Genomic DNA, 25,938 nt, shown 5'->3' on the forward strand with positions numbered 1-25,938 from the left:
CCTGGTTAGGGCTACTTTGATGCGGGACCATAGGACGGGGGGGAGGGGGGAGGGTTGTTGTTTTGTTACTGGGAGGATGGGGGATGGGAGGGGGGGGGATTGTGTTCTGTTGAGGTGTTGATGGGGGGGGATGCTCTTGCTCAGCTTTGGGGTGTCGGATACGCGCGTGGGATTCCACAGCTTGTAATTCTAGCGTTCAGTTACTGTGTTCTTCCCTCTGAGCCACCGCGCCACCTATTGCCAACCCTCTCGAGATGCATCCCTTCTTCTTTGACTGTATTCCATGTATCCTGCCTCCTATCCCCCTCCCCCATGGTTTGTTTTGTCTCAATAAAAAACGTTTTAAACATGAAAAGTCCACACTTACAAGAAATTTCAGGAAAAAGCCAGTCCATGTTACCCTATGAAGAAAGGAATATGCTACTTACCAGTATGCATCTGTTCTTGGCATGTAGAGCTGCAGAGCCACACACTTAGGATAAGTTCGCCATCTGGTGTTGGGCTCGGATGATTGCAGGTTGTTGTTGTCTTCGGAAGAAGCCTTTGGTCACGAGATAGGTGACTCCTCCTCTGGACAACAGTGCGCATGGGCATCCACTCCATCCTCAGATTGTTTTTCGCCATGATGGGAAATGGAGTGTATAAGAAATAAAGAGAAAGGATGTCCATGTGTAGTGTCTAATTAAGACAATGCTGGAACAGATACAGGTCCCGGGTGGGCGTGTGTGGCTCTGCAGCTCTACATGCCAAGAACAGATGCATACTGGTAAGTAGCATATTCCGTTCGAGGCATATGAGCTGCAAATCACACACTTAGGATAGACTATATAGCAGTGTCTCCCCTAGCGGTGGTCACCTGTATCCGTTTCAGCAGTTTGGAATAGAGTTTTTAGGACAGCTTGGCCTACTGAAGCTTGTTGTTTGGATTGCACATCAACACAGTAATGCTTAGTGAAGGTGTGTGTAGTAGACCATGTGGCTGCTTTACAAATATCTTCTATGGGGATGTTCCCTAAGAATGCCATAGAAGCCCCTATTTTACGCGTGGAGTGCGCCCTAGGGGGAACTGTAAGAGTACGTTTAGCTTTTTGGTAACATATTTGGATACATTTAACTATTCACCTGGCTATACCCGATTTGGAAATAGGGTTGCCTTTATGTGCTGGAGCGAAAGCAACAAACAGTTGCTTGGTTTTTCGAAAAGGTTTGGTTCTATCGATGTAATAAAGCAAGGCTCTCTTAACATCTAAGGTATGAAGTGCCCTCTCAGCAACTGAGTCTGGATTAGGGAAGAAGACTGGCAGTTCCACTAACTGGTTTAGATGGAATGGGGAAATGACTTTTGGTAGGAATTTTGGGTTTGTCCTAAGAACCACTTTGTTACGATGTAGTTGTAGGAAGGGTTCAAGAGTTAAGGCTTGTATTTCACTTACTCTTCGCAGGGATGTGATTGCGACCAGGAAAGCCACTTTCCATGTTAGAAACTGCAGTTCGCATTTGTGCAGTGGTTCAAATGGGGGACCCATGAGCCTTGTTAGAACAATATTAAGGTTCCACACTGGAGAAGGTGGTAATCTTGGAGGAATAATTCTTTTAAGACCTTCCATAAATGCTTTAATGGCTGGTACCTTAAAGAGGGACAGGTGTGATCTATTTTGCAAGTAGGCTGCTAATGCCGCTAGGTGTAGACGTATAGAGGAATACGCTAAATTGCATCTTTGCAAGTGTAGTAAATAGCAAATGATGTTTTGGATGGAAGCATCCAGTGGACACGTGTCATTGTTCGTGCAGTAAATGGCAAATCTTTTCCATTTTGCCGCATAACACGCCCTAGTAGTAGGTCTTCTGGCTTCTTTTATGATATTCATACAGTCTGGAGGAAGGTTGAGGTACCCGAACTCTAAGACTTCAGGAGCCAGATTGCCAAGTTCAGTGTTTGAGGATCTGGGTGTCTGATTTCTCCATGGTTCTGGGTTAATAGAGCCGGGGAGAGACGCACTTTTTGATGTGGAACTAGAGATAATTCCAGAAGTGTGGTGAACCAGGGTTGACGTGCCCAAGTGGGAGCTACTAGGATGAGTGTTAGCGACTGTTATTTCAGTTTGCGTACCACAAATGGAATGAGTGGGAGAGGCGGAGAAGCGTACAAAAATCTGCCTGACCAGTTCATCCATATTGCATTGCCCTTTGACTGTGGGTGTGGAAACCTGGCGGCGAAGGTTGGGTATTTTGCGTTTTCTTGTGTGGCGAACAGGTTTATGTCTGGTTGTCCCCACTTTTGGAAGAATGGGAGTAGGACTTTGGGGTATAATTCCCATTCGTGTATTTGCTGTGTGTGGCGACTTAGGAGGTCGGCCACCTGGTTCTGAACCCCTGGGAGGTGTTCTGCTAGCAGGTAGATGTTTTGGGGAATTGCCCATCTCCAGATTTGCTGTGCCAGTTGGGACAGTTGGAGAGAATGTGTCCCTCCCTGCTTCTGTATGTAGTACATTGTGGTCATGTTGTCCGTGCGGATGAGGACAGTTCTGTTTTTTAGATGCACTTGGAAGGATTTGAGTGCTAGGAACACCGCCAGAAGTTCTAGGTGATTGATGTGGAGCTGTTGAGTGGTCCACCTACCTTGAGTGGTGTGTTGAAGGAGGTGGGCTCCCCACCCCTTGAGAGATGCGTCGGTGGTCAGCACAATTTGTGGAAGAGGCTCTAAGAACAGCCGCCCTTTGGACAGGTTGATGGTTTTCTACCACTTCAGTGAACGAAGTGAGCGGCTGTCCACCAACACCAGATCGGTAAGATGTTCGTGAGCCTGGTTCCACTGTTGTGCTAGACATTCCTGTAAGGGACGCATTTGAAGGCGTGCGTGGGGTACTATGGAGATGCATGACGCCATCATGCCTAAGAGTTGCATAAACACTCTCGCTGGAAGAGTGTTGGGTTTGAAATTTTGGCTATCCTGGCTGTGTTGGGATAAGCTATGGCCTTGGAGGTATCTATGGTGGCTCCCAGGTATTGATGTACGTGGGAGGGTTGCAGTTGAGATTTGGGATGGTTGATGGTAAATCCCAAGTTGTGTAGGGTTTGAATAGTGCGGTGAGTGTGGAGAACGCATTTGTCGAGAGTATTGGCTTTTATGAGCCAATCGTCCAGATAGGGGAAGACATGGATTTGTTGTCTCCTGAGATATGCTGCCACAACAGCCAAGCATTTGGTGAATACCCTGGGTGCGGTTGTTACTCCGAATGGCAGAACTGTAAACTGATAGTGCTGACCGTCTACCACAAATCGTAGATACTTCCTGTGCGTGGGATGCATAGGGATGTGAAAATATGCGTCCTTGAAGTCTAATGTGGCAAGGAAGTCTCCTTGTTGAAGTAATGGAAGGACTTGCTGGAGAGTGATCATGCTGAAGTGATCTGGTTGTATATACTGGTTTAGTAGTCTGAGGTCTAGTATGGGTCTTAAGGTCTTGTCCTTTTTGGGAATGAGGAAGTATAGAGAATATACTCCTGTGCCCTGATGTTGGAGTGAAACTGGTTCTATTGCGTGTTTTTGAAGCAAAGACCGAATTTCCTGTTTGAGGAGCGTGAGGTGGTGAGACGACATGGGACGGTGTTTGGGTGGTATGTTTGGGGGGGGTGTTTATGAGTTCGAGGCAGTAGCCAGACTGAATAATTTGTCTTACCCACCTGTCTGTTGTGATGGAATTCCAGACAGGTAGGAACTGTTGAAGTCTTCCCCCGACCGGAGTGGAATGGTCTGGGGGGAGTGGGGGCAAGTCACTGTTTAGTGGCTGGAGAGGTGCGGGTGTTGGTGTTGCCCGGTCCTCGGTATTGTTTCCCCTGTAACCTCCTCTAAAATATCCTCTGTTAGGGGATGTTTGTCCTGATGTTTTGAAGATGGAAGAGGCGTCTGTTCCCACATTTTTGGAGGCTCCCCTATAAAAGGAGCCTCTGGGTTGAGAAGACTAATGCTCCCATTGATTTAGCAGTCTCATTATCCTTCTTCATCTTTTCTAATGCAGTGTCTACTGCGGGTCCAAATAGTTGCTCCTGATTAAAGGGTTGAGCAAGAATGCTGGTTTGTACTTCCGGCTTAAAGCCGGAAATGCGGAGCCATGCGTGGCGTCTAAGTAATACGCTTGTGTTGACTGCCCTAGAGGCGGTGTCCGCTGCGTCTAATGCACATTTGATTGAGGCATTTGATATTAGTTTGCCCTCTTGGATGAGGTCATTGGCCTGGGATTTGTATTGATCAGGCAGATGTTGCAAAAGGTCCTCTAGCTGATCATAATGAGCCCTATCATATCGAGCCAATAGGGCTTGTGTATTGGCAATACGCCAGTGGTTAGCAGCTTGTGCGGCAACCCTTTTGCCGGAAGCCTCCAAGAGCTTAGACTCCTTGTCTGGGGGCGGCGTCTCTCCAGTTGTTTCGGAGTTCGCCGCTTTCTGGCATTTGACACGGCTAAAGAGTCTAAGGGAAGTTGCGCTTTGATATACGCGGGATCCTGTGGGGCCGGTCTATATTTTTTTTCTATCCGGGGGTTAAGAACCCTGGCCCTAACAGGGTCTTTAAAAACCTCAGTGGCGTGCTATATCACTCCTTTAATCATGGGCAGAATGTGAACGGTTTTTTGCGACTGCTCAAAGGTGTCGAGGAGAAAGTCTTCTTCAGGTGTGTCTGCGTGCATGGTGACGCCATGGAACATTGCCGCCCTGTTTATGAGCTGACCAAACCCTAAATGGTCATCCGGAGGGGAGGGTATGGAGTGGGGTCGGGCATGTCAGGAATAGGGTAAGCCCAGTCATCTATGGGTGCCGTGTCCGGGAGTGTAAAGGGATCATTAGGATCATTAAGGAAATCCGGGTCTCCCCCTCCCCCTAAATCATCATCATCCTGTGGAGGTGGTGTATGAGAAAGATGGTAGAGGAGAAGGAGGTGGGGGTGGGGGGGATGGGATGGGAGGTAATATAGGAGAGGAAGGACGTATGGGTTAAGTGGCACAGTCCTTCCTTAGAGGAGCTGGAGGAGGTGTGTCCAGCTTCCTTTTCTTGTATGGCACAGCTGTGACATGTCCGGTTTTAGAATTGATGTAAAATCTTTTTTGCATAGGATCTGGGCGAAAAAGTTCTTCAGTGTCCGAAGGTGGCTTTGGCGCCGACATTTTGGGTTACGATCTGGATTTTGGGAGATCGGCAGAGTCTTTGTGGACTTTTTTCGGCACCGAGGATGGTTTTGGTGCCGAAGAACTTTTCGGTGCCGGTGGAGACTTCGGTGCCGAAGAATGTTTTGGTGCCGATGGAGATTTCGGCCTCGGAGCCTGCTTCGGTGCCGAAGGTATTATAGGCACAATAATATGAGGTTTGCTCGAGCCCGAGCCACCTGCAGGCTTATTTTTCTTTGGAGCCGAGCCCGAGGGCGGCGCTTCTGAAGATGATTTTCGGTCGCGACTGGGCCCAGCTGGCAGAGTCTTGACCAATGTCTTTTTTGGTGGGGTTGGGGTAGGGGGGCTGGTACTCACACGCTGCCCCGGAGTGATGAGGTCATCAGAATCGTCGGCCTCAGACACGATCTGGAGGTCTTCGGAATGGTCGTCCGGGACATCCTGGGCAAAGATGTCTGGTTCTGGAGCCAGTTTGGCCATGATATGGCGTCAAGCTCTTCGGTCCCGGATGGTTTTCTTCTAACGGAATGCGGCGCAGGCTGGACAGCTGGATTCGTTGTTGTCCGGCGAGAGGCACAGGTTACAGACCTCGTGGTGATCACTGTGGGGGAACTTTGCTCCACATTGGGGGCATTTTTTAAAGGGTGTCCTTTCCATCAGCCGCGTCCGGAGCCGGTCCGATGGGATTTCGACAGAGTTGTACATTTTGGAGAGTTGTTGTGATTGCTAGAAGTTTTCTGCTGGGGCGGAAAAAAGTTCATCCGAACCCAATGGCGGAAAAAAACAATCTGAGGATGGAGTGGATGCCCATGCGCACTGTTGTCCAGAGGAGGAGTCACCTATCTCGTGACCAAAGGCTTCTTCCGAAGACAACAACAACCTGCAATCATCCGAGCCCAACACCAGATGGCGATCTTATCCTAAGTGTGTGATCTGCAGCTCATATGCCTCGAACATAGAGTTATCGGTTTAAGGGTAAGTACTTGACGGGCAGAGTTGAGCTTCTGGGCATAGACTCAGGGGTCCCCCAGGGTCAGGTAGGTACAGTTGGTTCACCCTCAGCGACTCTAGGGTGGCCGGGTGCAGAGAGAGTTAGGCCCAATGTTATCGTATGAGGGATAGGGGGGCCTTGGTTGGTGGCTGCTGACTGGCAAGCCACGCGGCTGTGGGAGCTGGGCTCCTGGTCACTTACTCATGGCAAGTGGGGAAGTAGGTAGGTGTAGAGGTTGCACTGCCAGGGCCACTCGGGCGGCTGGGTGCAGGGTGCTTTTGAGCCTTCGGGCGCTCAATTGATTTCAATGGGAAATCTCCGGTTTAGAAAAAGACTGCAAGCTCGGGGACGAGGACTCTTCAGGTGCCACCACCACTTCGAGAGGTAAGTTGGGTAGTTGGAGGATAGGTAGGTACCCCGGGATTGGGCACAGGGGGCCGCTGGGCGCCGCATGCAGGGGTGCATTTTGGTGTCGGGAAATCTTACACTCTGTTGATCGCGGTTGGGGGGCACCTTGTTCTTAGGCTGCAGGCTTCTTCAGGAGTGTCGAGGGAGGTCCTTGGGTGCCGGACTCGGGGTCACAGTCGCCGTGGGGTCGTCCTCGTGGTCTTTGTTCACTCCGGCACGGGCCAGGTTTGGCAGGTGCAGAGTGTGCTGGGTTCGAGGTTCCGGGCTGCTGCCAGGGACTAGAGGTAGGTTTTGAGTAGAGCCTCTACGCATGGGAGTCCCAGGGGCTTAGAGCCAAAAGGTCCTCCGGGGTTGTGAGGTTGCTGGCCACAAGAGATGCCGGCTTGGAGCAGGAGCAGGTTCGAGGGTCGACAGGCCGGTAGGGCTGGGGCCAAAGCAGTTGGTGTCTTCCTCTTCTTAGCAGCTGCAGGGCAGGTCTTTCTTCTTTGTAGTTTTGAATCTGTGGAAGGAAGGTTCAGGGTGCCCCTAAATACTAGATTTAGGGGCGTTACAGGTAGGTGAAGGGCAGGGACCAATGGGTCCCTGTCCTGGGGTGGGTACACCCCCTATCCTGCCTCTCTCCTGTGGGAGGGGGCAGTAGCCTAGTCCTGATAGGGTAGGGCCTCCCATCTTCAAGATGGCGAGAGCCCGGAGATGTGCTTCACCTTGCCTCCCCCACCTGAGGGGTGGGGTTGGCAGGCTGGCACATCCCCTGTCCTTATTTGGGGTTTCCGGCCAAAGCTTCCCACCAGAGTGGGGTGTTGCAGTGGCCTGGGGAAGCTCACAGAGGCGGCATGCCTTTGAAGCTTCCCCCTGCCCATCCCGGGGGAGGAGATTTAGCACCTCGCCCAGGATGTGCATTGCTGCAGGCCCTGGAGAGATGGGGCTCTCCTACCCAGGGGTCCAGCAACATGTCTGCTGGGTGGCAGCCTAGGCAGCCTCAGAGCCGACGTGGATTGTAGGTTAGGTTTAAGGGGGCACCTCTAAGATGGCCTCTGGGGTGCTTGGTACATTAAATCCCACACTGGCATCAGTGTGGGTTTAATGTGCTGACAAGTTTGATACCAAACCTCAGTCTTTAGTGTTGCCATTATGGTGCTGTGGAGCTCGTGTTTGACGAGCTCTCAGCACCAGGGCTCCTGCGCCCACACCATTGGCATAAGGCACCCAGCTAGAGGGGTGGCTGATGTATGCCATTGCAGTGTAGGTGATGGGCATGGCACACAGGCATGTGTGTCATGTCGACTTTGTTTTTGTCTTGCACCCAAACACTCAGCCTGCAAAGGCAGTGTGTGTGTGTTAGGGTACAGGGCCTCTAAGGGTGGCACAATGAGTGCTGCAGCCCTTAGAAGCCTTCCCTGGTCACAAGGCCCTGGGTACCTAGGGTACCATTTACCAGGGGCTGACATGTGGCCAGGGTTTGCCAATTTGGGTTTGGTTTGTTTTAGGGAAGGAACATAGGCCCTGGGCACCTGATTGGCAGGGGTCCAGGGCAAAGTACATTTAGCAATTCAGCAAAAAGTGGGAGCATACCATGCAAGAAAGATGGCACTTTCTCACAGTATATGGTTTTGGGAGTTTGTCATTACGAACTCCACAGTACCATAATGGCTGCACTGAAAACTGAGAAGTTTGGTATCAAACTTCTCAGCACATTAAACCCACACTGATGCCATCTTAGAAATGCCCCCAGAAAAACGACCTACCACTAGTGCCCAGGCCGAGTGGCTGCTTTCAGCTGCCACCATCAGACATTTTTCTGGACCCCTGGGTCGAGAGCCTGCTGCTCTCGGGGGGCTGAAACAATGCACATCCTGGGACGAGGTGCCAAGCCTCCTCCACCAGGATGGGCAGGGTCCACTAAGGGAAAGCTTCAAAGGCTTACAGCCTTTGTAAGCTTCCCAAGCCTTTTGCTGCTTCCAGCAACTGGTTACCACCGTTTCTGACCCCCCCCTTTGGGCAGGAGAATCGTCAGGGAGGAGGCTTGGCACCTCATACCAGGATGTGCATTGTTTCAGACCACCTGGTGGTAGCAGCTGGCGAGCAGCCACTCAGCCTGGACACTAGTGATAGGTCGTTTTTTAGCGGGCATCTCTAAGATGCCACGTGTGTGCATTTTTCATTAAATCCCACATCTTCTGAAGCCACAGTGGTAGCCTACCCTCTGTCCCTCAGACAGGGAGAAAGAGCAACAGATCTTCCACTCTACCTCATGTATTGGATGAAGGCAGTAAATGCAGACCTTATGTGGTCATCCACGTGCACTCTCTTCCCACAGGTCTTCCAATGACAGAAGAGGGCTTTTGACAGTCAACTTTAAGTTGAAAATAGCCTTTGAGTGAGGAAACTGAGCACAGCTCAGGGAGACTCCCTTCTCACATGACGTGCAGTAAAAATATGAGGAACTCAGCCTCTCTTGGGAAGGTTGTAGACGATGCTACAACCTTGATCATCGTCCAAATTTTGGTTCTTTTTAAAAAAAAGGACATAGATAGGCTATTAAATTTCATGGCCTAGAGCCATTTTAGCCTAGGCTAAATTAACGTATAGTGCTTTACTATGGAACCGTGGGACGCCCACTTTGATGATTGAGAATGACTTATGCATGTGATTCTCTGAAAGATCCAATACTGGATAACTATCTCTTCTGGGGCACTACTAGGAGTGCTCACAGTAGTGTTGCTTTCTGAGGGACTAGTGGCGGGCTGATGTCAACTTCCTCCACCTCAGGGTTCCCTGGGGGTGGGTATTCTGTACTTGTCAAGGTCTTGTCGTTTTTAGCCAGTCACTGCTGCAGATGAGCTTGTGTGGGTCTAGGTCCCATTGTATGTTTTCATGCTCTACAGAGCTCCTTAAGTTGAGGCAACCTAAGGTAATGATTGCGTGCCAGGTTGAGCTCCTGGGAAGTCCCTGGTTTAGAAATGTTTTTAAAGTAGTTGGGAACATTTTAAAGAACTTACAGAAGTACTTTTCTAAAAGCCAAGCTTACTTTACTACACATTAAAATCTAAACAGTTTTGCACAGAGGGACTTAACCAAGGCCTTAACAGCTAGTTTAAAACAACTCAGAAAAAAATTCGTAAATTGAAAAAAAAACATTTTTAACTAACGACAATTTTGGATTCTTTAGTGGAATCACTTACTAACCAAGTGGTACAGCAGATGTCAAGTCTTATATCGCACCACTACACCACCAAGGTAGGAACCGGGCTTTTAATAGGATATATAAAAATGAGATCTATCATGTAAAGAGTCAAGGGGTTCCTTTATGAGTGGACAGGGGCTTGGTATGGCAAATCCAAAGTGCTTTGTTAGGGGATAGTGTAGTCTAGCAAACTTATGCTTAACACAGAGGAGTGCAAGACGTCTAAAAATACACACAATGATTAATAAATGAGACCACTCAGGACGGAGAGCCACACAAATTTATACAAATATGAAGTATCTTTATACATGACTAGGCATCTGAAGATAATTGTTCTAGTCTGTAGATTTTTTAATAGAAATATTTTTGAGTTAAAAAAAGTCTAAATATTTGAGATCTGCAATGTAAATCTATGGGAGGAAAATCATGTGGTTTACCAGTTATCAGCAACTTACTGGGTCCTTCTCCAGGACTCAAGGTGAGTGGTGGGCAGTCTCAAAGGCAGTACCAGCAGAACACAACCAGCTGCACTAGGGCAGCCGGGTGCAGAGGTGCCCAATGTTGTCGTATGGAAAATGGTCACAGTAGAAAGAGGCTGCAAGAGGGAACTAAGAGGCTTTGGTTCCTGCGCTGTTGGGAGACGTGGGGGCATCTTTGGTAATCATCCCCTCAAGAAGGGGCGCCTGGGTGCAGAGGGCAGCAACACTCGCGGTTAAGGGGGGCTGCTAACAGAGGCTGCAGTTGACATTGGTGAGTTCACGAGGAGTAACTCCACAGTGGATTCGATAACTTGAGGGTCTGGGGACCACACGGACACCGTTGGCCCACGTTGACACTGGCTGGGGGGCTAGGTGCAGTGGTGCCTGGCGGCGTCTGGTTTTGGCAGCTACGGAGTCCTCGCTGTTCCTCTTTTGCAGTCTGCAGAATGCAGGGGACAGTTCTGCGGTATCAGGAGGTCTTGGTTCCTGGTCGAAGTGCTGGCAGGTCTTCCAGGCTCCGGGGACTCAACAGATGGCAGACAAGTCCACTTTTGGTGCCATGGGGATGTCAGCAGGCAAGCTGGCAGGGTTGGCGCCAAGTCAGTTGCTGGGTCTTCTGTTCTTGCTCTGCAACCCTTTTCAGTCTTCTTTCTGCAGGTCGCCAGGATCTGCTCTTCTGCATCAATGGATTCCCCTAAATACTCAATTTAGGGGCGTTAGGGGAGTGTAGGGTAGTAGCCAATGGGCTATTGACCCTTGGTCAATACACCCCATATATGACCAGTTCCTATTGGAAGTGGCCATAACCCTGCCCCAGAATTCCTAAGTATGCCATCACAAAGATGGCTACTTCTGAAAAAGTGTATCACAGCTCAGCTGAGCACACTTTGGGGGTGGTACAAGCCTGGGGGTGGCACGCCTAATTGACTAGCTAATTTTCCTGCCTGTCTAGGTGTAAAAGTGGCTCCGGACAGGGGGGTTTGCTTCCTCTCCTATGAGGTGAGCTAGGTTTACACTCCAAAGGCAGCAGCTGTTTGAAGCTTGCTGGCCTGGGAAGGCTCATCAGCAAGTCATCCTGTGGGAGAGGGGTGTTACACCCTCTTCTGGACAGGCTTTTCTTCTCCTGAGAGCAGAGGCTCTCACCCTAGGAGGTCAGAACAGTGTTTAGGGGGAAGGCTATCAGAGACCAGTCAGTGAACACACCAGAGGCTGGTGGGTTTTCAGGGGCACCTCTAATGTGCCCTCTGGGTGCCTGTATTGGTTAATCCAACATTGTAATCAGTGTGGGCTTATCAATATAAGATGTTTGATACCAAACACCCCTATTTTCAGTGAAGCCATCATGTTGCTGGGGGACCTAATTTTCACCAGTGTCCAGCATGCTTTACAATAGCTTCCATTGAAGTGACAGTAATAGGACTGACCAGCACGGGGCATGAAGCTCATGCAGGTATGCCCTCATTTCTAATATTTAGCACCCTGCCTTAGAGCGGTCAGGCCTGCTTTAGGGGTGACTTACAAATAATATATGCAGTGTTAGGGGACCTGGCACACAGGGATGTGACAGGTGTTTTCACTTGTCTGTACCAAGACGTGCAGCGTGTAATTGCAGCCTTGCATGTGCTTGGTGAGGGGTCTCTTAGGGTAGCACAATTTGTGCTGCTGCACTTAGGGACCCTCTTTATTTACCTCAGGCCCTAGGTACCAGGGGTACCACTCACTAGGGACTTGCAGAGGGTACTAAACATTTTGCCAATTGGGGGTTATAATTGAACATTTTTAGGGACACAACACTGGTACTGGGGCCCTGGTTAGCAGGAACTCACTACAGTTTAGTCAAAGTTGCAAATACCAGGCAAATCGTGTGAGGGTACTGCAACTTAACCCAGCTCGATACACACTCCCTCAGAGGCATCTGATTTGTTAACTGGGAGAGAATGGTGCAACTGGAGAAAGCATTGTTGCACAGCTTGTTTCCTCTACATAACAAGTCTGTTTGGGATCAAAGGTGTCACAAAGGAGAGGTTCACTGAGAATGTCGATCTGCTGAAATGAAAGAAACTCTGCTCTGTATCTGAGGAAATCTCTACGTAAATGAATGGTAGCGGTGAGACATCCCCTCACTTCTTGGCAGAAGACTGATAATGCTCCCATGCTTTTAAGAAACTTCACTTCATTTGCAAATGTTCACTGTTTATGTGGGACACAAAAAATCCAAAATAAACACTATGCACTAAAAAAGGGTGGAAGCAGGGGGAGACAGAACTAGACAGAACTAAAGCACAAAGAAAAGTCTACATTAAGTTCCGAAAGGTCTTAAAAGAACTTGCCAAGCAAGGCTTACAGTTGCCCACTTCAAGGAAGGCAAAAAAGGTATCATATTCCAGGAGCAATTAAACAAACAAATCTCTAAAGGATAAGAAAGGAGTGCGGGTTGATTAAACCATAGAACAAGTGAAGAGCCACAATGTTCAGGGATCCTAACAGGTGAAGTACGAAGAAAAGAAAAAAAAAAAAACAGTATGGGGGCAGCTGCTAGAAAGAAAACTAAAGCTTGTGAAAGGCTGGTGGCCAAAAAGCGCGGGAATTCAAATGCCTTTACAATCAAAAAAGGAGACCCCAGCTCCAATCAACACCAGCTCCAATCTTGCCAAAGAACCTTTTCACCATCATCAGTTTATCTGCCCATCAGCCACCGAAAACGCAATCTCAGCAACACAGGAACTCTGCGACGCAGTCGTTTTCCACCACAAGATAGCAACCATCTAGAAAAACTTCAACCCCCAACCCACCAACCTCTGCAGCCATCAGTGAACCACCACCGCTGGGCATCAACTCACCGCCTGGAAACAACTCGGCACAGACGACACATCAAGGTAATGAACACAAACTACTCGGGGGCACTCACTCACTGACCCTTGCCCCTACCAGCTCTTCAACCGCGGCAGAGATGAAATTAGCAGCCAGCTTACCATCATCCTCAAAGTCTTGTACAAATGGCCACCTTCCCAGATGCCTAGAAACACACTGAGGTCAGAACACTCCTCAAGAAACCCTCAGCAGACCCAAGAGAGCTTCAGAACTACTGATCCATCTTGCTACTCCCCTTCCCGCCAAGGTCCTGGAGAAAGCCATCAACCTCCAACTCACTGAACACCTGGAGAAAAACAACCTTCTGGACCAATCACAGTCAGGCCTCAGATCCAACCACAGCACAGAGACAGCCCTGATCACCACAGTGGACGACATTCGCACCCTAATGGACAAAGGAAAATTAGCCGTCCTCGACCTCTCTACAGCCTTTGAAACGGTTTCCCACCACACACTCATCAAGCGCCTACTACAGATCGGCATCACAGATGACTATCTTAAATGGATGGCATCCTTCATTGCTGGACAAACTCAAAGTCCACCCCCCCCCGCTAAGCCTCCCCCCCCCCCCCTCACCCCCTCCTTGGCAAAACACATCTCTGGTGTCCCACAAGTTTCATTCCTGAGCCATACCCTCTTCAAAAGCTACACACCACCACTCGCGGACATTGTCAGATCTCACCACATCAACATCTCCTATGCCAACGATACCCAGCTGGTCATATCTCTCTCATTCCACCCCCAACCTCAGGAAAAATCTACTTCCACAACTGTTTGAAAAAGGTCTCAGCCTGAATGAGGGATAACTGCCTCAAACTCACAGACAAGACAAAGTCCTCACCTTCAGCAAGCACACCACCCTCTGGAACAACTCCTGGAAGCCATCTGTACTTAAACCCACCCCCACTCCAAAAGACCACGCCTGTAACCTTGGCATCATCCTCGACCGAGAACTATCCATGGAATGTCAAGTCAACGCAGTCACCTCAGCCTGCTTCCACTCGCAACACATGGTCCGCAAGATCTTCAAGGGGCTCTCCATCAACACCAGGAAAATGGTAACCTGGGTGCTCATTGCCAGCTGACTGGACTACAGCAGCGCATTCTATGTCGGCACCACCACTGAAATCAAGCAAAGGTTACAGTCGATCCAGAACACGTTGGCCAGACTGATCGTCAACCTGCCCAAAAGAACCCACATTACCCAACACCTGAAGGACCTACAGAGGCTCCGTGTTCTGAAGAGATGGCATTTTAAGCTCCTGACCCACACCTACAAAGCTCTCCATAACCAAGGACCTGCCTATTTGAACCACCTGATTGGGAAGATCTTGATGGACTGCTCTTTTGCATTGTGATTATGGCTAACTAACAATCTTTACTCCTAATTCACTTGAGTGCTGGGCCAACCGTTGCTCTATTTGAACCACTGCTTACACTTCCACCAGTCACACAGGATCCTACGCTCAGCACATGTCACCCTCGCAGAGATGCCACGCATTTGTTGTAGCTGCACCGGAGGATGCTTATTCTCCAATCTCCCCACCAAAACATGGAACACCCTACCCGTCCATCTCCGCACCATCGCTGACAGAGTTCAGGGGGGGACTCAAGACCAGGATGTTCGACAGACCAGCAGCAAGCGCCTGGAGAACCTCCGGAGCAAAAAGCTGTGTTCTAAAAACATGAACTGATTGATTGACTCCATGCACTGTTTTTCTACAGACTGAATACAAAATTCTTTTAACAGGGAATATGAGAACAAAGCTCATGCCCTCCCACACCACTCCCAACTTCCTTGTAATCCCCAACACCTGCAAGAATGACCTTCTCACGCTCCATCTTCTGCCTCTCCTTCTCCTCTTTCTTCTTTAGGCGCTCCTCCTCCATTAGCTTTCTCAGCTCTTCTCTCTCCCTCTCCCTTTCTTCTCGCTCTCGTCTCCTGGCAGCTTCCATCACATCGAAATGTGCTCTCTGCATCTTTGCTTTCTCATATGCTGCTCAAAAACAAAAATAAATCACATAAAGAAAGTTCACATGGCAACTGAATGGCTGATGGAACAGGGAATGCCCCAACTACTACAGCAATGGTCATGGCCTCTAATAACAAGTTTTCAAACATATCTGTATGAAACACTTTAGGCAAAGACGAGGTAAGATGCCTTTGCTTTCCTTTTGGGTCAGCAGTAAGCATTTGCCAAGATAAGGAAATAAGGACAGAAGCATTGAAATTCAGCTGGCATTTAAGCAAGCTTTAACAGGAATAGCAGAAGACTGACCGCTCCATTGAAGGTCTGGACATCCTATTTGGGCCAGAATGTGTTTTGTCAGTAACAATAAGCACCTATGTAGGTTTTGTTTACTAGGCAAGCGCCATACCATCATGCACCCGCAAGACCTCTTCAAGTCTGCATTGGCCAAGTGCCCCTTCACCCAACAATGTAAAAAATAAAATGCCTACGTTATTTAATTATGAAATTGCAGAATATTACCAATAGGAGCTAAATTTAATTAAACAAATATTTCTGTATGATCAGACAGCACAGGAAATGCAGATAGCTTTTCTAGCTGCTAGCGCACAGATGTCCCTTTAAGGCAAGTCGCTCCTGCAACCTCTGCTGGTAGGGTTTTATTTTCGCCATATGAAGAAAATGCAATTTTCAATTTTTCTGAATGATCAATTTGCTTATGTGCAATACATAAGACTGTTCAGAGAATTTGGTGTTCACAGATTGCCTATTTTTCAATAAAATGAAGACTTAGAAATTTCTACTTTTTTTCCTTGGGACAATTGTATGCACAGAACAACGTATACTGTGGGCATTAGGATTCACTGGAACGGTTGTGTGATGAGCAAAATAAGGGGCTTCAGCAATATAAAGTTAAACATGACAATAGGGATGGAGCAAAATAGACCCGATGCTCAGAAACCTATAATGTACTGGTTGGCCCATCACAGATTCTGTGCATGTTTATTTGCAATGCCTGAGCATAGTGGGCGTAGTAGATAGGAGTATGACGTATGCCACTAGCCAGTCCTCTCAGCAGCCCAGAGGCTTAAGCGCAATATTCATCAGGTGTGGCACCTATTAATCTCATTTTTACACCATAACGAAGCCTACACGAATGATTGACTACAGCATCTTTCGTGAATTAGTACACACTCGCTTGGAATGTGTTGGAAGACCATTCAAAGGTGGTCTGCCATGCACATGAAAAGGAACTCGTCTTGTATTGATTTACAGCCACTAACAAAGGTGATCGTGTGAGGTAAGGTGTAGTGCACTGCAATCTTCAGCGAGGGAGCAGTAGCAACATCTGGGAAGCTCCTTGACCCTTGTAAAATTATCAATAAAAATGGGTAGAAACGATATATTTTTAAAAAGCATGCAATGGCACACCTGCTGTGTGCGGGAGGGTGGGGACGAAAATGTGAATTACATTCAATCAGATCAGTGATTGAAAAGAGCCAACAAAGCCCTTAGCAGAATAGAATATATATTTTGTGGACAACCAAAACGCTATGCCTAAACAAAAGACTTATATAAAGGCTATATATACTTAGGAATTTTACAACGCATCCAATTGCTACAGACAGAAAATGGCAGGGTGAGGAAAGTGTTGAACAATTACTCACTAGCTTTTATGGCAAGTTCCACAGTCTATGCAACTAGAGGGAAGGCCGGGTCTGTAAAACAGTAGTCGGGGCATGCAACGGGAAACGAGGGGGGCAATCTTAATGCAAGGGCAGAACATTTTACTTCAGAGTACTCAATGCCTCCCGTACCTCAAGGATGCCCTCGAGTGCCAGCCATCGCATGCCCTTGTAGGGTGGGAAAAATAAAATATTCAGTGGGAGAAAACAACTATTTACAAAGGAAGACAAGCAAATGTCCTTTTCCAGTTCCGAGGCACCAGTCAATTCCTCTTTATATGAACATGCTTGAACAACAAGTGAACCTATGGCCCTTAATGCACACTTCTGGTGTTCAAAAGAAATCAACACGAGTAATATTTTTCATCACAGACTATCCGAAATTCTATGTCAAACATAGGCGCGGATTATGCTTTACTTTCTTTACAGCAGCCACTAACAAATGTACAACTCCCACAAATACATCAATAAGTCAAACATGTGACTTCCATAACCAATATAAAAGTTCATTAGACTATACAACGTAACTTCGTCCTCACATTGTACTCTTTCTTTGCAGCTCACGGCGACCTCAGATAAGTGCTCGTGTATTTATACGGATTGTAGGAATGGTAATTATCTGCTCTTAACTGTTGGCCTATGCTCTTGCATCCACACTTGAGCTGTGGGCTTAGGCTCCCGCTCTCCCCCTTATGTGGCTTCAATAATCAAATAGGACATGCTCTGGAAAAGGACGGTCTAGCTTTGATGGTCTAGGCAAACGGTAATCAATTGCTTTGGGCTTCACGAGTCGCACCGTCCACTGGGCTGCCCTAAAAGATTGAAAACTGAGTCCTCCAAATACCGGTAAAGAAAACTGCACCCTGTCTGGCGGCAGAATGCCGGAGAAGATGGGAGGATATTACCTCCAATGAACTGATCATTGAGACAGTTTAGAAGTTCTAAACTGATATCGGAACCTCAGATCCAACAGGTAAGGCCGCATCCCATCTCCTTCGCAAAAGAGGTCTGCAGCATTAATGATCAAGAAGTCGTACAATTACCCAAGGGGATTCTTAAGCAATATCTTTGTAGTACAAAAAAAAAAGGGGGGGGGGGGTTTGTTCGTCCAGTTATGAATCTGCGGAAGTCCAAAAGGTGGGTGATCTACAGACATTTCAAGATGGAGGGCATCCATCTTTAAATGGCCATACTTAGGCAAAGGGACTGGCTTATCAGGTCGGAATTGAAGGACGCTTACCTGTTGATACCAATTCTTACAGTTCCTCTGGAGAGATTAGGTTTGGAACTTCAAAGTGATACTCTTCAGCCTTTCTTCTGTCCATTGTGCTTTTCCAAGCTGCTAAAATCAGTGGTGGCTTGGTTGCAGTCAAGGGGTTGCAGATTTAGAAGAAACCCAAACGACATGATCTTCATGGCACAGGACATGAATACACAGCGGAACCAAGCTTAATTGGCTGTTCTCCTTCAGAAGGACTTGGTATTCATCATCAAATCAATGCAAATCGGATCAGATTCCAAAACTCAGCATGGAATTCTCAGTTTTACTATAGATTCCCAGAAAGCTATCCCAGAATTAGCTTACAGCAAGGTCAACGTGATCAAAAAAGAACGGAGGAGAGTGATTGCGTCTGGTTGGGTTTCTCTTCATACTCTGGTAAGGATAGATGGACTTCTATTGTCTATCCAAGAGATCTTTCCAGGTCCATTATATTACAAGGCCCTACCACAACTGAAAATCAAGCACCTTCAGATGGGAATTTCCTATTCTGCGGAAGTGATTCTGACAGAAGTGTCCAGAACAGAGATGACCTGGTGATAGAACCACAAGGAAGCGTGGAACAGTCAAGCAATCTTTGGCTCAATCAAAAAGGAAGCTTTAAAAGAGTATAATCAGAGGCTATAATCCTGACATAGAATGAAGAAATTCCTACCTATCTTTATGGAAGTTTCAGTATTATTGAAGACACAAAATGATTATCCCACCGTTCTTCATTCGAACAGTCCTATCAGAAGTAGAACAGGCTACGTTGGGGATAAGTATGTTGAATCGTTATAATATTTAGATGATGTATTGTACTTTGATTTACTGGTAATGATGTGCACGGATAGGATTGGTATTTTGTGATGTAATCATCAAGTATAGGTATCGGAGTTAGTATTTTTCTTAGTTCTTTCTGGTTAATGAAGTGAAACAATGAGTTTCAACTGGAGACTAGGAAAAGGAGGTAAAAGCCATCCTTCAGGGCATGCATTGCTAAAGCCACCCTTCGTGCACAGAAAGAGGACAACAGGAGGAGGTTACATTATATAGTGACATGGACACTTAATGCTTATGCAAGTCACATGTTTGAGGACCTACTGATGTATTAATTGGAGTTGTAGCCTTTTGATGGCTGCTGTGAAAATTCAGTAACGAAAGTAAAGCATAATCCATGTCTGTGTCCTTAAGGATAAGTTACTTACCTGTAACCCTAGTTCTCTTCCAGGGGTAACCTCATCAAAGTCATAAGCACTGAATATTCCAGCCCATGTGCGGGGACCCCGGGAATAATAAAATTATATATGAAGAACATATATATATACAGCTCTGTATATGTATAAACATATATTATTTTTTCCCAAGCAAATGCAGCCCCCATAGAAGGCTATACAATGTAGACACAAATATCCAATAATGCACCATAAGTATAATAATACACCTAAATCTTTTTTTTTTTTTTTTTTTTTTTTAATGAGGTAAAACACTCATGATCAAGAAAAGAGAACACTGTGCAAAAACACAGATCCACAAAACATTGTTAGCCTGCAGGCTGCATTGCAATACAATACCATAGACACTGAAAAGCCTGGTACAGGTAAAAACTGGCACCGTGCCTTTAAGGCAGCCCTGACTCCAATATCCCACCATGCCTCAAGGGTGACAGTTGGGTCAGTTGTTCTTTGTGGGACCGTAGTCCTAAACACAAAGATATACTTCTTCCATATTTAATAATACAGTCCTCTTATTTGCCTGGGGAGGCGGGTGGGTTGCTTATGACTTTGATGAGGATACCCCTGGAAGAGAACTAGGATTACAGGTAAGTAACTTATCCTTCTCTTCCAGGGGATCCTCATCAATAGTCATAAGCACTGAATAGAATAGCAAGCCCACCTTCCACCTGCAGGCAAATGAGAACTGCACTATACATGGAGTAAAACCATTGACAAATTAGTTATTGAACAGATTCCTCAAGGAGGCTTGTCCTACTTGAGTGTCTGCTCTGGTGTCCAAGTCCAGACAATAATGCCTCGTAAATGTATGGACAGATCTCCAAGTGGCTGCTTTGCAGATCGGAGAGTGGGACATTATTGAGAAAAGCAGCAGTAGCCGCCTTTCCTCTTGTGGAATGCGCTTTAGGTCGAGCGACCAGTGGCTTCTGCGCCAGTTGGTAAGCCAATTTAATGCCTGACAAATCCACCTAGCAATGGAACGCTTAGATGCAGCAAAACCTGTGCGGAAAGCACCATAGTTTACAAACAATTGGTCAGATTTCCTGACAGCCTTAGTCCTATCTAGGTAGAATTTTAAAACCCGCTTAGCATCTAAAGAGTGCAACGCCCTCTCAGCTGGCGAGGAGGGGTTGGGAAAAGAGGTTGGTAAGGAGATAGTCTGATTAACATGAAAATCTGACACCACCTTTGGTAAAAAAGATGGAGGAGTTCTCATCACTACCCTATTCAGATGAAAAATTGTGTAGGGTTCTTTAGAACAGAGGGCCTGTATTTCACTCACCCTACGTGCTGAAGTGATAGCTATTAAAAAAGCTGTTTTCCACGTAAGGTGCTGCAAAGTAGCTTTATGTATGGGCTCGAAAGGTGAACTCATAAGCTTCGAAAGAACCAAGTTCAGCTCCCAAGAAGGCGAGGAGGCCTTACTGGGGGTAAATCTTTTTGAGCCCCTGCAAAAAATCCTTCACCACCTGCAGCTTAAAGAATGACTGCTGCGAAGGGGAGCGCCTATATGCTGTAATGGCCGCTAGGTAAACTTTAATGGATGAAAATTTCAACCCCACCCTGGCTAAGTGAAGAAGAGAAGGCAAAATCACTTCCTCTTGACATTTTGTAGGGTTATACTGATGTTGAATACACCATACATAAAACCTCTTCCACTTACAGAAATAAGAGTGTCTTGTAGAAGGCCTCCTAGCTTCCTTCAGTATGGTCATACACTCCTGGGGAAGGTTTAAATGGCCATACTGGAGGACTTCAGGAGCCATGCTGTTAAGCTCAGCGAGGGAAGACTGGGATGCTAAATCTTCCCCTGCATCTTGGTTAACAAGTCCGGTCTGCACGGCAGGCGCTTGTGAGGTCGGATCGACATGTGGAGGAGATCCGTGTACCACCACTGCCTCGGCCAGTCCGGTGCTATGAGGATCATCTTGGCAGACGAGAGTTGCAGTTTGGTCACCACTTTGGGGATCAGTGGGAGAGGCGGAAAGGCGTACACAAATGTCATTGACCAATCGATCAAAAGGGCATTCTCTATGGATCCTGGCCGATGGCATCTTGAGGCAAAGCCTCGGCATTTCGCGTTGTTTTCGTCCGCGAAGAGATCGATTTGCGGACGTCCCCACTCCTTGAAGATGCCCTCTAGCACCTCGTCGTTGAGTACCCAGTCGTCTGGATCTTGAAAATCACGACTGAGCAAGTCCGCTTTGACGTTGAGCTCTCCTGGCAGGTGCACCGCCTTTATAGAAATGTTCCTTGCTAGGCTCCAGTGCCACAGGGACTGAGCCTCCAGCGAGAGTGTCCTGGATCGAGTACCCCCCTGTTTGTTCAGGTAGTACATTGTGGTGGTATTGTCCGTTTGTACTAGCATGGGACTCGTCCCGATTGTGGGCAGGAACGCTTTGAGGGCTAGGTGGACTGCCCTGAGTTCTAGCATGTTGATGTGGTACAACCGTTGGCTGCTGGACCATAGTCCTTGGATCTGTACGGATCCCAGATGCGCACCCCAACCCTGCAGGGATGAGTCGGTGATCAGCGTCTGAGATGGGGGTTCTTGAAGAAAAGGAATTCCCACCTGTAGATTGAGTGGCTTCAACCACCACTTGATTGACTGCCTGGCCGCTGAGGAAAGACAGACTGTTTCCTCCCACAGTGAATTCCTTTTGCCCCATTTGTCCTCCAGATCTTGTTGGAGAGGACGCATCCTCAATCTGGCATTGGGCACCAGGAATATGCAAGATGCCATGGCCCCTAGCAGAGACGAAATCTGTCGCGCTGTAGATAGATTGTTGGTTATAATCTGCTTGCCTTTGTGGATCAGGGATAACCGTCTCTCCTCCGAAGGAAACACTTTTCCTACTGCGGAGTCTATAGTTGCACCGAGGTAGTGTATCCTTTGGGTTGGTGTGAAGGTGGATTTCTTGAAGTTCACCCTGAGCCCCAATCTGTGACACAGATTCAGGCAGTGTGCCAGCTGTGAGTGTACACTCTGAGGCGATGGGCCTTTTATCAGCCAATCGTCTATATGCTTGTTGTGTCCGTAAGTCCAAGATGGGTCTGAACTCTGCTTTTGTATTTCTTTTTTGAATTAGAAAATATCTGGAGTAGACTCCTCTCCCTCTCTGCGCCCTGGGAACTCTTTCTATTGCTGATTTGAGCAGAAGGGTCGCCACTTCTTCTCTTAGCATCTTGAGGTGTTGAGATGATTGTACAGGGTGGATCGAGGGAGGAGGACCCTGGAAACGAAGCGAGTATCCATGTCGCAGTATATTTAGAACCCACTTGTCCTTTGTGATGGATTGCCACTCTGGAAGATGGTTTGCAATACTTCCTCCCATCGGAGCGGTGGACGACATTGGAGGAAGCAGTCTCTCATTGCTTTCCTTGAGCCTTGTTTCCACCGCCGGCCTGGCGGTTATTTCCACGTCCCCTGGATGATCTGCGGGACTGAAATTGTTGCTTCTTTTGCCCTTGTTGGTCTTGATTTTTCTGCCAGTGAGGGGTTTGAACCCTCTGTTGGTAGCTACACCTGTCGGTTCCCCTACGGCGACGGAATTCTTTCCGTTTCTCTAGCCCCACGGCTTTCATGGTCTCGAGTTCTGACTTAATTCGAGCCATTTCGTCATCCGCATGAGAACCGAAAAGCGAACTACCCGAGAAAGGCAGATTCAGAATTCTTGCCTGTGCTTCAGGTTTCAAGGCCGTCAGCCTTAGCCAAGAAGATCTTCTGGCGGAAATCCCATGAGCATACGAGTGTGCTGCCAACGTTGCTCCATCCGCTGCTGCGCTTATCACTTGGTTTGAAACTAGGCTGCCCTCGTGCAAGATTTCTTCAAAGTCCTTTCTGTCTTCGGAAGGTTTTTTCTATAAATCTCTGCAGGGAGTCCCATAGTGATCTGTCGTAGCGCCCCAGAAGCGCTGAGGCACTAGCCACTTTCAGACTATAGGCCGCCGAGCCACATACTCTTCTCCCCCAAGAGTCTTGTGATTTACTTTCCTTATCCGGCGGCACTGTGGATGACGACACCACTGAATGAGTTTTTCTGGCAGCAGCCGTGATCACAGAGTCCGGTGGAGGGTCTGCCTTGAGAAATAGAGGATCCTCAGGAGCCGGACGATATTTAAGAATCCGCGCCGGCACAGATTTGATAATCGCTGGCGTGAGGAAGATATCCATTACTGGTTTAAGCAACCCAGGGACTAAAGGCAACAGTGGACGAGACACCGCTCGCTCATGAACGGTCTCGAAGATGACCGAGGAGGTGGTTTCTTGAACAAGCCTGGGAATGTTCAACTTTGTCACTCCTCTGCACAACACATCTTGGAAGGTGGTGATGTCGTCCACTGGCGACACTCTAGGTGGAGTATCTGAGAGAGTGGGTGAGTAATCCCTTCTGGACGAACGGCTTGACAAGGAGGATGAGGGAGACCTCCGCCGCCTTCTCCCCGATCTGATTGACTAGTCTATGAGAGGTGGACCTGGATCGCCTTCTGGGCGAGCGTGAGCGCCTTTGGAATTCTATTCCTCGAGAATGGGATCTTGCTGGTCGTGATGGTGGATCCAGAGACCTTAATCTTGTTAAGGAATCCTTAACTGCCTGAATCATTGAAGTGTTCTGAGGCATTTCCCTGACGGGGCTCTGAGGCAGAACATGGTCCTCTTCTTGAGATGTATGCTCCACTGGAGGAGCTGGAGAGAGACCCAACACCTCCAGTGATCCGGATCTTGATCTCAAGCCTTCAGAGGCTGAAGGTGAAATTGAAAATCGGACGCGATGAATCGTGCTCCCATGTGGTATATACCAATCTATGAGGAGATTTGCGTCTCGATACTTTCTTGAAAGTCACACGAATGTGTGACGTTTCCTAGTATCCCACCGCGGGGGACCGTCTCGACGGTGATAGGCCTATCACCGGAGATCTGGACTTCGACGCAGAGAGGATAACCGGCGATGTGTCCTGCCTCGACGTCGAGAGCCTTGTCGTCGACGGAGGACTTGTCCTGGACGGAGGCCTAGAACCCAACGGGGAATCTCGCCTCGACGTCACCATCTTCTCCGAAGATCTGGAGACCTTAGACGACGGAGGCACCCGCCTCGACGTCGGATGTTCCGACGATGATCTTTGCCTCGACGTAGTCAGCACTTTCGAAGACTATCGCCTTTCTCTTGACGGCGAATCAGGTCTCTACGTCGAATATCTTGCCGGATCTTTTGACAACGATCTTTGCCTCGACGTCAATGTAGATTTCGACGTCGAACGCCTGTGCTCTTCATGCGACGTCGACTTCTCTCTAGGTGTCGATTTAGACGCTGAGCGATGTTTTCTTGACGTCTATCGGCGATGACCCTCCTTCGACGTCGAAGGATGTTTTCTTGACGTGGAAGTAGCCGACGACGAACAAAAGCGCTTCGCCGCCGGATCGAGCGTCGACGTGGACTTTCTTTTGGAAGCATGACTCCCCCTGGACTCCTCACCTCTCAGCGACGATCCCGCCGCTGGAGTCTTCTATGCCGAGCCAGACGCCGATGGAGAACAGACAGAGACCAGCTGCTTCGACGTCGACCGCTCCGATAGGCCATAAAGCCTAATTCTCTCCCTCTCTTTCAAAGTCCTCTTTGAAAGGTCCTTGCAGTGACGACAGGATGCAGGAGAGTGAGAATCTGGTAGACAGACGATACACACATCGTGTGTGTCTGAAGAGGCCTTCTTTTTGCCACAGGATGGACACGGCATGAATAAACAAGGCATTTTTCTGACAGAAAAAAATGTTAAATCTAGTCAGAAAACACAGGAATACGCTTCCCCGACAGAATTTAACAAGAGGAAGCCCAAAAAATTACTATAAAAGTAACAATTCTTGACTGAAAACTCAAAAAAGAAGAGAGCTGAATTCCAGGGTCCTGACTGAAGGAGCCGGAAAGAACAACTGACCCAACTGTCACCCCTGAGGCATGATGGGATATTGAAGTCAGGGCTGCCCTAAAGACACGGTGCCAGTTTTTACCTGTACAAGACTTTTCAGTCTCTATGGTATTGTATTGCAATGCAGCCTGCAGGCTAACAATGTTTTGTGGATCTGTGTTTTTGCACAGTGTTCACTTTTCTTTATCATGAGTGTTTTACCTCATTAAAAAAAAAAATTTAGATTTAGGTGTATTATTATACCTATGGTGCATTATTGGATATTTGTGTCTACATTGTATAGCCTTCTATGGGGGCTGCATTTGCTTGGGAAACAATAATATATGTTTATACATATACAGAGCTGTATATATATGTTCTTCATATATAATGTTATTATTTCCGGGGTCCCCGCACATGGGCGGGAATATTCAGTGCTTATGACTATTGATAAGGATCCCCTGGAAGAGAACAGAACTGAAACTTTCCTTCTTTAGTTAGGAAATTTTTCATTTTTCAGATAGTCATTAAAAAAAGAAAAAATAACCTTTGAAACAAAGTATGGAGATAAGACACAAAGCTGATCATGCAAATGGAGCTGTAGTATCTGAAAAGGGGACATGGGTAAGTCTGGGAGTATAGGACACTTGCCCATCGCCTGCATCTCTTCTCGAAGCGCCAGCAGCTTCTCCCTTTCCATGGCTGCATAATACTGATCGACACCAACAACTGGCCTGCTGACAAAGCCATCCATCTGAAAGGAAAAATATCAGCTTGTGAGGAAAACACGCAAAGGAA

The 25,938-nt window shown here is 47.7% G+C and overlaps 1 protein-coding gene across 1 annotated transcript in view; it reads right to left on the reverse strand.

The window, feature by feature from the left end:
* The window catches only part of BAZ1A (bromodomain adjacent to zinc finger domain 1A), a 758,495-nt gene that overhangs the window by 528,038 nt on the left and 204,519 nt on the right, over nucleotides 1–25,938 (reverse strand). The window contains exons 7-8 of the mRNA XM_085627428.1: nucleotides 25,792–25,894; nucleotides 14,919–15,088 (exon numbers count right to left, since the gene is read on the reverse strand). Of these exons, the coding sequence (XP_085483554.1) occupies nucleotides 14,919–15,088; nucleotides 25,792–25,894 (273 nt within the window). The remainder of the gene's footprint in view (nucleotides 1–14,918; nucleotides 15,089–25,791; nucleotides 25,895–25,938) is intronic.

This window comes from Triturus cristatus, chromosome 9 (assembly GCF_964204655.1).
Source record: "Triturus cristatus chromosome 9, aTriCri1.1, whole genome shotgun sequence".
Taxonomy (NCBI): Eukaryota; Metazoa; Chordata; class Amphibia; order Caudata; family Salamandridae; genus Triturus; species Triturus cristatus.